Raw genomic sequence first — 14,174 nt, 5'->3', positions numbered from 1 at the left:
CGAAATCGTATTTTTTTGTTTTTTTGTATTTTTCTTCTCTCATTCAATTTTCCTTTGCAATGATGATTTTTTTTGAGATATATTGACTCGATCTTGTTTTTTAAACATGATCCCGATGGAACCTTTAGGAGTGGATCTCGATCGGATATAAGACGACGAAATTCAAATCTAGTAAGTTTTTCTGTTGAACTTGTTGTTTTCATTGTATGCAATGACAGATTTAGCATTTTAACATAATTTTTTTTTAATTCCATTGGATTGTTGTAATTTCGTTTGATTTTGTATTTTCTGTTTTTTTTTAAGTACATATATATCTGAATTACAAGATATATGTCACATTTTACAGGATATCGCACATTGAAATGTTATGTTGTAATTGTTTTTTTTTTGTATTTACCTTCTCTTATTCATTTTTCCTTTGCAATGACGAATTAATTTGATCTATTATTTTTACAGTATTTTTCCTGTTAATTTTACAATATCCATCATGTGATTTTTCAATATTCATCTTGTGAAAATCTGGAGGAAAGAGATGATAGAGATGCGATATGGAGTATTGATATTGTCATTTTACAGTATTCACCATGTTAATTTTACAGTATTCATCTTGTGAATAGTTTTTAATGTTTAATAATGTGGTTGTGAATATTTGATGTATTGATGATTTATAGTTTGCATCTGTTAGTTTTACTGTTTACATCTTCTAAATTTATAGTATTGAATTTTGTAGTGTGTTTATCTCAGTTTTATAGTGTTTTAGGTTTCAAATTTACAGTTTTATAATTTGCATCTGTTAGTTTTATAGTTTACATTTGAAAATTTTACAGTATTGAAGTTCTATAGTTTGCATCTTTATGTTTTATAGTATGTGTAGTTTTAATTTATAGGATATAGATGCATATATAAATATTAATAATTGAAGAAAAATATTAAATTAATTTTAATTTTGAAAAAGAAAATGTGATTCAAAAAAATTAATTTTGTATAATTTCCGGGACTATTTTGAAAAAACTGTAAGTTTGAGAAGTGATTCAATTTTAAAATGTTCTAGAAGGTTTTAAAACTGTCATTAACTATAAGTTAGAGAAGTATATCAAGTGGTCACGTATCAAGTACAGTTAGTTTGGCAAGTTGTGCAAGTTGCAAGTACACAAAGTGGTCCCACTGAATATTAGAAATTTAAAGTGCATTTTTTATAAGATTTGTTATACAAGTTACAACATTGAATTAGTAATTCTATAGAATTAGCGCAAGTCAAATGATAGTTTTTCTGTGAACAAACAGTGGACTTAGACTTCCAATTTTCAATTTACTAATCACATTCGCATAGTTGCTTGTCTGAGAAAAGTAGCTCTTCTATCATGAATTGCTTTCTCTACCCACTTCTTGTTCTTATTTTTGATATATTATTTAGGGTGCATTTGGTTGTAGCAATAATAGAGCTAACTCGAAAATAACACTATTATTTTGAGCTAATCCACATTTGAATTAAGAACTACTCACTATTATTTGTTTGTCTTTTATAAATTAACTCACTATTTTACTAACCCAACAAAATATTAAATTAGCTACTATTCTCAATTTGAATTTAGCTCACTATTCTCAATTTGCATGTCAATATTCCTGACGACATCATCTAAGCCAAATTAAATAAACTGTCTACATCTTGTGTGGTTGGTGTTACATCATTCTCATTTTATTGTCCAACAATATTGTACTTCATGAAGTAATGGGTAAGTTTTCATGAAGGGCATGTTTTATTTTATGCTCATATCTTTGTTTCTAAAATTCAAAAAGTCAACTCGGATCGTTTAATGTCTGGAATTTTTATATATAAGAAAATAAATAAATAAAATATTAAAAATAAGAAAGGTACCGCGGAAATTATAAAAATGGAAAGGCAGGAGGTTGCCATGGCATCCCAGCGGGACGCCATGGCATACCTAGTCTCATATACAAAAGCTGAAAAAGAAACTTTACTTAGCGTTTTTCAACTGAAAAAAGAGCTTTCGTGAGGTTTGTATATGGGACTGGATATGCCATGGAGTCCCTAGAATTTAATTAATTTTCTTTTTAGCTGAAATTCTTGGACTGGGATATGCCATGGCGTCCGGTTGGGACGCCATGGCAACCTCTTGCCTTCTTATTTTTCAAATTTTCATCGTACCTTTCTTATTTTTAATATTTTATTTATTTATTTTTTTATATATATAAAAATTCCGGGTATAATGTGCTTGGAGACCAAAATTTACATTTTTTTTAAAATTGTTTTACTATTTTTTTAGAATTTTTTAAAATCGATATGTTTCATAAAATTCTAGACCATTAAAAAAAGGGATTTTCAAAAATTGTACAAAAATAGTAAAACAATTTCCAAAAAAATGTAAAATTTAGTCTCCTAGCACAATTTAATATACAGATGATGTTGAATGATTTGGATCGACGAACTTTAATATCACAAAATATGAGCAAGAAGTAAATACACACAAACAACACACACTTCTTCTGATATATATAGCAAATGTATAGTATTTATTTGATAAGGATGCATCGAATAGGAGAACCCTCGGCACCGACTAATCTAAGCGGCAAGCAGTGCAAAGAGTATATTCCGGGTTCCACACCATCCAGCTTCAAAGCTTCTACAATTATTATTTCCTATCAAGCATACAAAGAAACTTCATCAGACTACACACAAAGACGGCAAGATAACACTTAATCTTAGATAAACTCAATAAACAACCCTATAGCATTATCTTATGGTTCTGTTCTAGTGTTTAAAGCTTCGGATGATCATCTTTCGGATTTCTACACACTTATGGATAAAATAGTTGTTACAAAATAAATATATTCAAATTGGAAAATTTAGACAAAACAGGAACATCAAAAAAGCCGTATTAGAACAAGTATGAAAGATGCTTGAGAAATGAGGGAGCATCTAAATTGTCAACTATTGATGATTGCAATACAGAGTTATCTTACCCTGCTTTTGAGAAATACCAAATGAGCAGGGATTAAATCATCAAATGCTGCAACTGACAGGTAATCCACTCCTGCAAATATATCTTGGTTAAACATTAGGATAGAAATTGTATGGGAATAAGACTACGAAAATAAATCCAATCCTGCAAATGTATAAAGAATTCACATCTTATAACATCTACCAGTACAAAAAGGAATTGGACACAGAAATTTGGGAATCATTAATCCAAAATTAAACACAAAAATAACTTATATATTACAATATTTATAAATTAGGAAAACATAATTCTTACTGTATGCTAACAATTTCTCAGAGTTGATACATCAGTGCAGTTAAATAATTATAAACTCACCAACAAGTTTAATGTCGGTATTATCAACCAACCATTGTGCACCATCCTTCATGAATCCAACAAAGCTTGAGTCACATTCTCTCTTCCACATCAGCTTCCTGCATAGATATGCTATATTTTTATTCTAATAATTATATTATTTTATTGTGAATTAACTAAGACAATATCAAATCTGGTAACATGCCTTTGTACCTGTCAGTGTTTAATGTTCTGAAAATCACCCGCTGTACTCCTCTTGGGATGTGTAATGATTCCATCACTTCAGCTGCAAAACCAAATATAGAGAGAAATAAAGAAAACTGTCTGTCATGAGTCATGACATTCACTAAAAAAGTTTCTCTATTTTACAAATTAAATATCACAACACAATACAATGAACAGACCACAGTTAGATGAGGTGGTTGGGGTAAATTCTCCCATAAAGGAGGTTGCAGGTTCAAGCCCCATTTGAGACAGAAAGGGTTGACTGGTCTCTTTAAGGTGTGGGATGAAAAAATGTCGGGTTCCAGTGCCTTATTTCAAAAAGACAAAAAAAAAAAAAAAAATACTTTGCAAAATTATTACCTGTTATATTCTTGTCTCTTGGGACATCAACTAGCAAAGCAGGACCTATCAAAAAGGAAAAGAAAGAAAAACATGAATGAGTAAGAATATCAAAGGAAATTACAACTGAACAATTAACGAGCAAAACTTAAAAGGACATAAGTGCAAAAATGAACTTTCCTCAAGAAAGAAAGTTTTGAAATGAAATAACTAAAAACAAAAGATATATCTTGCAGATACCAGAATTTTCAGGATATAAGGGTAAATATCATTTTCCAAACATAAAAATGCTGCCAAAGACTTAGCAATAACAAAGTTATATGCAATTTTGGCATCATATCAGTACCATTCCAGCAATAGTATGGTACTGGTACTGGTATTGATATCAGAATTGTTACTGTTTAATGTTCTGTTACTAACTGTCGTGTCAGGATTTATACGTACCATTGAGTACTTGAAGATCAAGGGAGTCGACATCATAACCTCCCTCAAAATACTCCTGGTACATGTGCCCTGGCGCATCGACATGCGTGCCAGAATGCACAACCATCCTTAATTCTGACATATTGTGCACTGATCCATTAGCCATGGATTCGTGCAACCAGAGAAATTGGCCAAGGCCGTCGGAGGAGGGACACGTCGGCATGCCCCCGACCCTGTACGGGTGTGTGATGTCCAGTATCTGTGTGCCACGTGGCACCGAATCAGACGTAGTGCTGGTGGTTGGGCGAATGGGGTTGACAGTGCAAGTGGTAGGTTCATCGTAGGCAGGGTGGGGAGAGAGAGAGGCCAGGTTTTTGAGCGGAAGAAGGAAGAGAAGGAAGAGAAACAACGAAGATAAGTTTGCCATGGCGAGTGTGTGTTGAGAGTTTGGGCAAATATTAGAGTTGAGAGGCAAGATTTGGTATATATAGATGGAAGAGAAGGAAGAGAAACAACGAAGATAAGTTTGCCATGGCGAGTGACGAGGAGAGTGTGTTGACTAAGGGCTGGGAAAAAGCCCGAACTCGTCACTCGCTCGTTTACGGCTCGTTTAATTCGCCTCGTTTATAACTCAGTTGATTTAAAACTCGAGTTGGCCAACTCGTTTAATAAATGAGCTGAGTTCGAATTGATTTTAACTTGTTCATTTATAACTCGAGTTACATAAAATTACATAGCATTGGTCACAATAAATATCAAAATAATCAAACCTGAATCTTATTTGTGCTTCGAGATTCGTGTAAAATATATTTGAACTTATGTTATAATACTATTATTGGTTAAACGAGTTATAAACGAGTTGTGAGCCAACTCGAGTTGATAACGAGCTGAGTTTGAATTGGTTCTACAACTCGTTATTATCATCTCAACTCGAGTTGGCTCGCTCGTTTATTAAACGAGCCAAGTTCGAGTTGGAGGTAACTCACTCAAACTCGGCTCATTTACAACTCTAACTCTAGTTGACTGTTGAAGGTTTGGGCAAATATTCGAGCAAAATGTTCGCGTAATTTACTGAGAATTTTTTATTGATAACAAAAATATTATTAAATAATAAATGAAAACACAAAGAGAACTTTTTTTTATGTCATACGATAAAAAAAAGAGAAATTTGGATATATACCCATCACAACTTCGTTAATTAGATATTTACCCATCCAAAATTAAAATTTAGGTATTTATCCATCTAAACACATCCAAATTATTAATATACCCATTTTGAAATTTTTTCACTAAAAAATGTAAATCAATATTCATAAAATATTTGAATGACAATTTTACCCTTAGCAGTTATTTCCTAAAAACTTTCATCGCTGTGTTCTTGTACAAGTACGATCTCTTCCTCCTCCGTCCTCCCTCTGGCCCATCCTACCCTTCCTCTCCTTGCCTTCCCTCTCCTCCACCCCGACGATACCACTGCTGGTACGAGTGTAAAACTATTATAGAGTTTAAGAACTTGTAAAAAAAAAAATTATAAATACAGCTTAGCTCGTAATAGATGAAAAAGATCAAATATGATGTATTTATCAGCTCTTGAAGCATTATAGAGTAACCAATCAAGATCTCTCTATTTGAATAAGGAGCACGGCTTCTGAGTAGAAGAGGAGAAAACTGGTAAAAGCATTACAAGTACTACTGAACTTCACTGAGAGCATGCAAATTAATCAAGTTTTTCTTTCAATTTATCAACACTTCTTCAATTGATTGGCATACAAACAAGCTACACCACTCACTGGTCCAAAATCAGGAGCATAGAGATGAAATAGGGACGTCGTTTGCACTTGCTGATAAGAGGAGATGGATTGTCAGAAACACAAGGAGAAGTTTTCAAATGGATCCTCCAACTTTACATTTTTTACAAGTAATAAGGGGCGGGTAGTTTTAGGGGCCGGGGGAGAAGGAAGACAGGGAGAGGAAGGGCGGGCTGGGGCAGAGGGTGAACGGAGGAGGAAGGGGTCGCACTTGCACATGAACATAGCGATGGAAGTTTTTAGAAAATAAATGATAAGGGTAAAATTGTCATTTAAATATTTTATGAATATTGATTTATATTTTTTAGTGAAAAAATTTAAACATGGGTATATTAATAATTTGGTTATATTTAGATGGGTAAATATCTAATTTTTAATTTTGGATGAGTAAATATCTAATTAACGAAGTTGTGATGGGTATATATCCAAATTTCTCTAAAAAAAAGAGCGATGCTGCTGTGCAAACTAACTTTTAGCAACTGTTTTAGTAAAAATTTTGCAGAATCGATTACAATCATTGATTTCTAAAATGGCACTTTTGGTATAAGATTGTGTGTTGAAATCTCTGTTAGGCTCTGTTAGGCTTTCTTTCTTCCCACCCATTTGCTCCGTGTCTCTCTCTCTCGTTCGGTCGCCCCCTTTCTCCCTCATTCTCTCCATTCGCTCTGTATCCCTGTTCGTGTGACCCGCCTCTCCTTAAAGGAATCCAAGGAACCCCACCATCTGACCACTTCGCCTCCACATAGCTCGCGATCAGTCGCCTTTTCTCCGCCTCCGCCTCCGCCTCGATCTGACCATGTCGCCTCGCACCTCCTAACAATTGCCCTTGATTTCGAAAGGTATTAAGTTTAATTTACCTATCTCTCACATTCCAATTGGTCTTCAATAAACCTGGCCTTATGCTTTACAAATGGAAAATGGTACCTTAATGCCTAAATTGTCCTCCTTTGTGTGTGAGTTCTATACTGATACTTGGTAGTTGCGAGAAGGAACTACGGCATGGGTTATATGATAGCAGGTATGAAGTAAGTTAGTAACTACAAGGTTCTATTTTGGTTCATTCATGCTTACTTTCAGATTGCAAGTACAATAGGATTAGCACTAAGCCAGTTTCTTACCATTAATGTTTTGAAGCTACCTCTGTAAGGTTCATGAGTTTGTTTTTCCTACTGTACAAGTTGTAGACTGCCTGATCTGAACAACACCTGTTGAAAGAGAATGGCAACTTCGGGACAAGTAAGAATAATTACAAGGGCAAAGAAGTGGCAGCTGATGTTTCGCCAATGAACACTCGTTGTGAGCACAGAACACATGATACAAATACAAACGTAAGTAATTCTTCATTATATTTCTTTACTAAATATTTTAAGGGGTAATGGACTAATGGTACAGTGATGATACCAGTAAAGGGTGAAACTCGATAAGTGTTCTGGTCATACTTCACTGAACTTGAAGGGGTATTCTGTATTGATATTGGCATTTCCAATACAGAAAACTATAATGTAATGGAATTCCAAAAGATTGATCCTAGCTTTCATGAACTTTTTTTTATTTTAATAAGTTCAATTATCTGTCTTTTAGTATTTGTCAACTATCAAATTAATATTTTTTTAGTGTATGAGTTTGGGTATGTTTCTAAAAACACTTTTGGTTCCAAATTTCAACTTTTTGAATCAATATTTTGAACATTCTTCTTTGCAAACACTTCCTTCTTTCCAATTTAGTTGATTTAGTCAATTAGAGTTGCCATAACAGTAGATAGTTACTCGTTAGGGAATTGACACAATCAAAGTCTGAATATGGGCATCTTCCAATTTAAAAAGAAGTAGAATTTTTTTTTTTCGAATTTAACCAATGAAGATGCCTTTAATTCTGACTTTGACCAATTAGGAATTGACTCAATCAAAGTCAGAATACACTGTCATATTGACTCATCAAAGTCAGAATACATGGTTAAATTAGAAAGTTTTTTTTGTGCAGCTTGGACCTTGATATAATGTCATTTGTAAACTTTTTTAAATACTTACCAAATTAAGCAATAGTAGATAGTTAGAGAATTGAGCTGAATTTTTAAGTACCTACCAGAAACCAAGGATTAAACAGCACTATTGCTAGTTTAATCAGAGTAATTCATAACTTAAGATAAATTTCAACCCACAAGAACCCTAAATAATTTCAGTGCTTAATTTCAAGTTCAACTAGACACGTACGATGTCTTCTTTTCTTGTGTGTCATTAATTCTTTGTTAAGATTTTCTCCTTCTCTCTTATTATGACAGTGTTTATGGAGAAGAGCCGACAGGTGATGCGCCCTTCGCCTCGGAAGTCTACTGCAGAAGAAAATCTCATGGTTCGTTTCCGACTAAATTTTAATATCTTACTATTCTAGACTGCTTGGTAGGAAAACACTAATATATCAGAAATGCACTTTCCCTCTTTCCTCCGAACCCCAACCCAACTTGCATTTCTTGAGAAAGAGGGAAGTATGACAAATTCAGTTGGCTTTCTGTTTTTTTGTTTTTCTGATTTGCTGGTTTGAACATGTACAATGGTTTTGCTGATTATCTTTGTGTGTGCAGCGGATTCTAGTTTTTACTACTACAGCCTTTTATTTTTGATGTTTGTCAATACCAGTTTTTCTAATTTGTTGTATATATTTCTGGCAGTTTCTTATAGGACCAGATTGCTGATGAGAACAAATACGTACTATCCTTTAATTTCTTGGTTTCTTCTTGTTCTCTATGGTTTCTATTTTTTTTTTTGGTACGAGTACTTTCTTATTCTTACTATGAATTCAAAATGACTTCCTATTGTTTTTTTTAATGGTCCCAGTATTTGCTATTTTGCAAGATATTTGGCGATACCAGTGTTTACTCTCTTTGTTATTTGGATTTTTTTTATAAGCTTGTTAGATATTTCTAGTAATGGATGAGCTGTTCCTTCCTTTTATTTAAAAATAAATACTCAAAGTCTTTGTTCGGTTCAACCAAATAAACTGCAGTTTAATTCGGTTTAATTGGTTCGGTTTTAGTTCGGTTGGTCCTTTTAATTCGATCGGTTCGGTTGAGTGTTTAATTATGAGTGAAAAAAATTTGATTTGATTATTTTAGTTCGATTTAAACCGAACCGACCGATTGAACACCCCTAATTAAAAGTTAGAGATTGATACACGACAGTGTCTCCTTGACATGTAGCTATGCAGAGGAATGAAAAAAGTTTTTTAATTAGCAAAATAGAGAGCTTGACAGCCTCTTAACTGTCCCATTGGCATGATTAGTGAATGAGAGCAAATGAGATAAGATTTATGTGAAATCCAAGGATTCAATTCTCTAAGACCATTCATTACACCACTGTTCTGTCATAAGAGCATGTGAGATGAATAATTATGCTAAAATAAGGGATCATATTGTAAAAAAGCACTTTCTGGTAAAGCTTTTAAGTTACTGGTATCAAGTTCTTATTGATTCATGGTGTCTCAGTATGGTGGCCATGCTAAACCAGTTACTGATATGCCAAACAAAGAATAACCAGGCTTGTATTAGCTGTAGATAGAAGCTGTGCCTAATTGATACTCAACTGGTAGTCAAAAGTACCTCAAATACCTCTTACCAGTGAATTGTCTCTGCTGGTCAAACCAAGCCAAGTCTGTTCAAACCTGTTGTATCACTGATAAAGAACTCAGAGATGAGTAAAATGGTGAAATAATTACTCAATTTGAGTATACCAACTGAAAATGTCAGCAGATAAAAATTCATATTTTCAAAATATGAAAAGCTATAAAATGTATATGATAACATGCTCAACTGTCACAACTTTGCATTACTATTCATCATCGTTCTACATCATATAAAAATTAGATATTTGGCCAATAAGTTTATTTATCAAATAATCTAGTTTAATTTTGATTATACCCTAGATTATTTATGGAGGGGATAATAGCATACATTGAAAGATCCACGAAATGTTGAAAATTATTTGTACTTATTATGGTTTCATTCCACCAATTTTTGTAGGCTAATGAAGTCGGTATAGGATCATTGAGAGAGTATGAAAGGGTTGTTAATATGACATTTTCAAGCCAAGAAGAAGCTTACGAATTTTACAACGATTATGCAAAAAAAATGGTTTAGCATAAGGAAGAACATAATTAAAAGACACCCACATAATGACACCATTACATTATGTTGGTTTTGCTGCAACAAATCTGGTTTTTGAGATAAAAAGAATTTGGATAAGCCAGATCAAAAAAGAGCGACCTCAGCACTCTCTCGTTGTGGCTGCCCCGTTAAGCTCTGTATCAAATTTGATCCGAAAATTGATAAATGGTGGGTGACAAACTATGTAGATGTTCACAATCACAGTTTAGCATCTAGTGATACTACTCATTTCCTCCAATCTCACTGTTCTATTAATGAAGCTGAGAAGGTCGAGATAGTTACTCTTGGAAGCTCAGGTATCCGCAACTATCAAATATTAGATTACACAGAACGAAGGAGTGGTGGATACGAACACCGTGGTTATCAGTTGAAGAATTTGTATAACTTTACCTCTATGCACGAGCGGGCTGCGATGCTTGCAAATGATGCGGATTCAGTGATAAAGTACTTCAAGGAGAGGACGAAAGCACATGCAGATTTCTTTTTCAAATATGAAACAGAAGAAGATCATTTGACAAGTCTCTTTTGGGTCGATGCTCAATCAGTGCTCGATTATTCTAGCTTTGGAGATGTAGTTGTCTTTGACAGCACATACCAGCTAAACTGGTATAAAATGATAGTCGTTCCTTTTTTAGGCGTCAATCGTCATTGGAGCACAATTATTTTTGCATGCGGCATTGTTTCTCGTGAGAATAAAAAATCATACGAATGGCTTCTTAAAGCATTTATGGAGGCCATGTATCAAGTACGACCTAAGGCTGTAATTACAAATGGTGATCTTGCTATGCGTGAGACCATTCAATCAGTATTACCAGGCACAACACACCAGATATGCACATGGCATATGGGGGAGAATGCGAAAAAATATATTCGTGATTCAGAAGTCATGCGAATGTTCCACAAGCTGATGAGTAAGGTATACAGTCCTGAATAATTTGAGAACAAGTGGCAGGAGTTTGATGATAATGTGAGTGAAAGACCAAAAAGTAGAAAGTGGTTGCAGAAGATTTATGCGTCAAAACAATTATGGGACGGGGCTTTTGTAAAGAATAAGATGTTCTTAGGAATGTCCACTAATCAGAGAAGCGAGAGCCTCAATTCCAAGATCCACAAGTACATGAATAGTAGGTTGTATTTGTGTAAGGCTGTAGAGCAGCTTGAGCGATGTGTTACGAGCATGCGCACAAAAGAGACCGAGTTAGATTGCAGATCATCTCAGACATTTTCAGTTTTAACATCTCCTTTCTACAATCTCGAGAAATCTGCATCAAACAACTACACACGAAAAGTCTTTGCTATTATTCGTGAGGAAATTGAAAAATCAGAGAAATTTGTGGTTATTCAAGAACCCGAGAGCAACACGTCCTCAACGTACATCCTTGCTCCAAAAAGTAAACTGGAGAGTCGGGTAAATGTGGAGTGCTTTGTTTCTGAGGGCAATATCGAAAAAATTACATGTGCGTGTTACAAATTGGAATGTGAGAAAATACCATGCAGTTACGTGTTTGTTGTATTGATACACTTGGATGTCCCGTTCATTCCTCAGTGTTGCATTGATGAAAGATGGACCAAAACTGCTAAGTCGATGTTTTCTTTGGACAAAAAGGGTGGGAATTTTCAGGTTTCCGAGCAGGTCCAAATGTGCCATGAGCTGACAGAGCTATGCAAACAAATATGCTACCAAGCATCTAAGTCGAGGGCATAATTTGTGAAAACAAAAGAGTTGTTAAAAGAAGAGCAACGACGGCTTAATGAAATTGCGAAAGAAATCGAGAAGCCTAAGGTGAAAAAGGATGTTGTTTCAAGTGATAAGAAATCACCCCAAAAGATCGGGAATTCGAAACCTGTTGTGACGAAAGGTGCACCCAAAAAAAAAGTACGAGATGATGAAGTCTTCACTTGAAGGAAGGAGGAAGAACAAATGTGGGCATTGTGGTATGCTAGGCCATAATCGACAAAGATGTCAACTTCTCCAAGCAGTACGTGAAGAACAATTATGTAGTGTTTTTTTTATGAGTTGGCAGAGGCTTCCACAAAAATTTTATTAAACAAGAATTAAATATTTACAAACTCCACTGATTAGAGGGGATCTGTAGTCTATACAGTATTTTATCACCCCATCGGATTTGTATTAATCTTCTCAATTGTGTGCAGGAAAATGATGCTCATAGGAATATCAAAAAACTCCACGAATTATCGTAGTGGTCTGAAGAACTTGTCTTCAACAATATGTACATGTCTAAAATTACCGTGTTTGGTCTTTGCTTTCATTACATTTGTTTTTTCTCCTTATCCTAAGAAAAAAAATTCTAACTCATTTTTTAAAATAATTTCTTCTTTAAAAGCAGGTATTAGAAAGAATGGTGATGAAGTAGCAGATGTAATCAGGACACCATGAAGTTGAGTTGTTGAAGTATGAGAAAAGAAGTAGGGTTAATATTGTTCTTTTATTTATTTTGATATGAATCCATGAATAGTTTCAGTAGTTGCATTTACAATACCTGAAATGTAACATATGCTTTCTGTGAAGGTCCTGGAAGGGTATTTGTCTTTTGTTAATTCTTATGATTTCTTATGCTTTCTTGTCTTTTGTTAATTGTTTGGTGACAGTGATAATGTTTCTCATATCATGGGCATTTATCAGTGAATACAACTTATGAAGCATAGTTTTAGAAATTATGTCATGTTGAATTATTGCCCTTTTGTTTGATGCTATATAGTATGACTTGTTGTTCAACTGATTGATCATGTAAATTAATAATAAAATATATTTTCTAAATTGTTTTGTATTAATGTTTTCATCCCATCATTAAAAAAATAGACATTTGCCAATCATTTTCTTAGATAAAATCCAACCTAAATAAATTAATTTTGAATGTCCAAGTTAATTTGCCAAAATTTTCACTGATCTCTTAAATTATTGTAAAAAATATTATTTTTAGATAAAGTTCAATCTAAATAAACTGATTCTATATGTCTAAATTTTTGTTGTCAAATTTTTTTCTTTCCTCTATATTTTTTGCTAAAATTTTGAATCCTTTATATTTTTTTTTTCTTCACCCCCTCACTGCCTCTTTCTCTCCCTCTTACGAGTGTCCAAAATTTTCATTTCCCCCAAAAACCCTCCCCACCGCTCTCATTTGATAAATTTTCATTTCTAAGCATATGCAATGTCCAGCTAAATCTTATGGATCATGCAAAAATGGCCCTGAAAGACTCAATGTCCAGCTAAATGTCATTTAATAAATTATTTAACACAACAATTTTAACATTTTTTATAATTTCAGAATTACTTAATAAAATTATATAATTAGATTAGCCATTGCTCATGTGAAAACGAACGGTTCACAAATATTAGTACATATTGAAGGAACAAATAACGATGAAATTCAATAAAATTGACAATTATACGTATGATTTGGCCATAGAAGTTGTAAAAAATTAGAACATATTTTTGTTGAAATTTTTTCAGATCATCCATTTTCAGTTTCTTACTCTAGTCGCGTGCAATTTGTGTCCAAACCGCATAAAAATATTATTTAATAAGAATACTTCGTTTTTGACCCGAAATCACTAAATTCTCTTAATACACAAAATCACTAAAAATCCTCCCAAAAGAATGTGCAACCTACATAAAAAACTAAAATAATTTTTGTTTTTTTTTCTTTTTTTCTATTTCTGATTAAATAATGGGTATCATTCTATCAGTCACTCCTTGTAAAAAACAAGATATGTATTATGAACTTAAATAATTTATAAGAAACTTTTTAAACATTTCTCTTAAAAATGGTAAAAGAATTCTCCAAATGGAAAAAAAAATTTAGAAATTCAATTTAGAACACGGACTAACATGCCTTTTCCAGTGCTTACTTTGATAAAGAAAGAATAAAATAAAAAGAATTGTACAAG

The 14,174-nt window shown here is 33.5% G+C and overlaps 1 protein-coding gene and 1 long non-coding RNA gene across 5 annotated transcripts; one reads left to right on the top strand and one right to left on the bottom strand.

Annotated features, from left to right (window-relative positions):
- Nucleotides 1-1,695: 1,695 nt before the first annotated feature.
- On the bottom strand, nt 1,696-4,879 carry LOC144575547 (cyclase-like protein 3). 2 transcript variants are annotated; one of them, XM_078325734.1, is made up of 7 exons: nt 4,323-4,879; nt 3,900-3,944; nt 3,528-3,600; nt 3,336-3,433; nt 2,983-3,053; nt 2,495-2,658; nt 1,696-1,717 (listed from the first exon to the last, which is right to left on the bottom strand). In XM_078325734.1, exons 1-6 carry the CDS (start codon nt 4,726-4,728, stop codon nt 2,533-2,535), a joined length of 819 nt encoding a protein of 272 aa, XP_078181860.1. In that variant the 5' UTR covers nt 4,729-4,879; the 3' UTR covers nt 1,696-1,717; nt 2,495-2,532. The 2 variants fall into 2 exon arrangements, with proteins under 2 accessions (XP_078181860.1, XP_078181858.1); XM_078325732.1 differs by lacking the exon at nt 1,696-1,717 and having other exon boundaries at nt 2,415-2,658; nt 4,323-4,878.
- A 1,813-nt stretch (nt 4,880-6,692) lies between these two features.
- On the top strand, nt 6,693-12,853 carry LOC144575405 (uncharacterized). 3 transcript variants are annotated; one of them, XR_013518440.1, is made up of 7 exons: nt 6,693-6,948; nt 7,294-7,437; nt 8,388-8,458; nt 8,775-8,811; nt 10,122-12,244; nt 12,420-12,496; nt 12,614-12,853. It is a non-coding gene; the product is annotated as an uncharacterized LOC144575405 (long non-coding RNA). The 3 variants fall into 3 exon arrangements; XR_013518438.1 differs by lacking the exon at nt 8,775-8,811; XR_013518439.1 differs by lacking the exon at nt 8,775-8,811 and having other exon boundaries at nt 7,288-7,437.
- The last annotated feature ends 1,321 nt before the right edge of the window (nt 12,854-14,174 follow it).

This window comes from Carex rostrata, chromosome 24, assembly GCF_964058835.1.
Source record: "Carex rostrata chromosome 24, lpCarRost1.2, whole genome shotgun sequence".
NCBI classification, from domain to species: domain Eukaryota; kingdom Viridiplantae; phylum Streptophyta; class Magnoliopsida; order Poales; family Cyperaceae; genus Carex; species Carex rostrata.
Note: the sequence above shows the minus strand (reverse complement) of the source record. Positions and strands in the feature narration are given on the sequence as shown.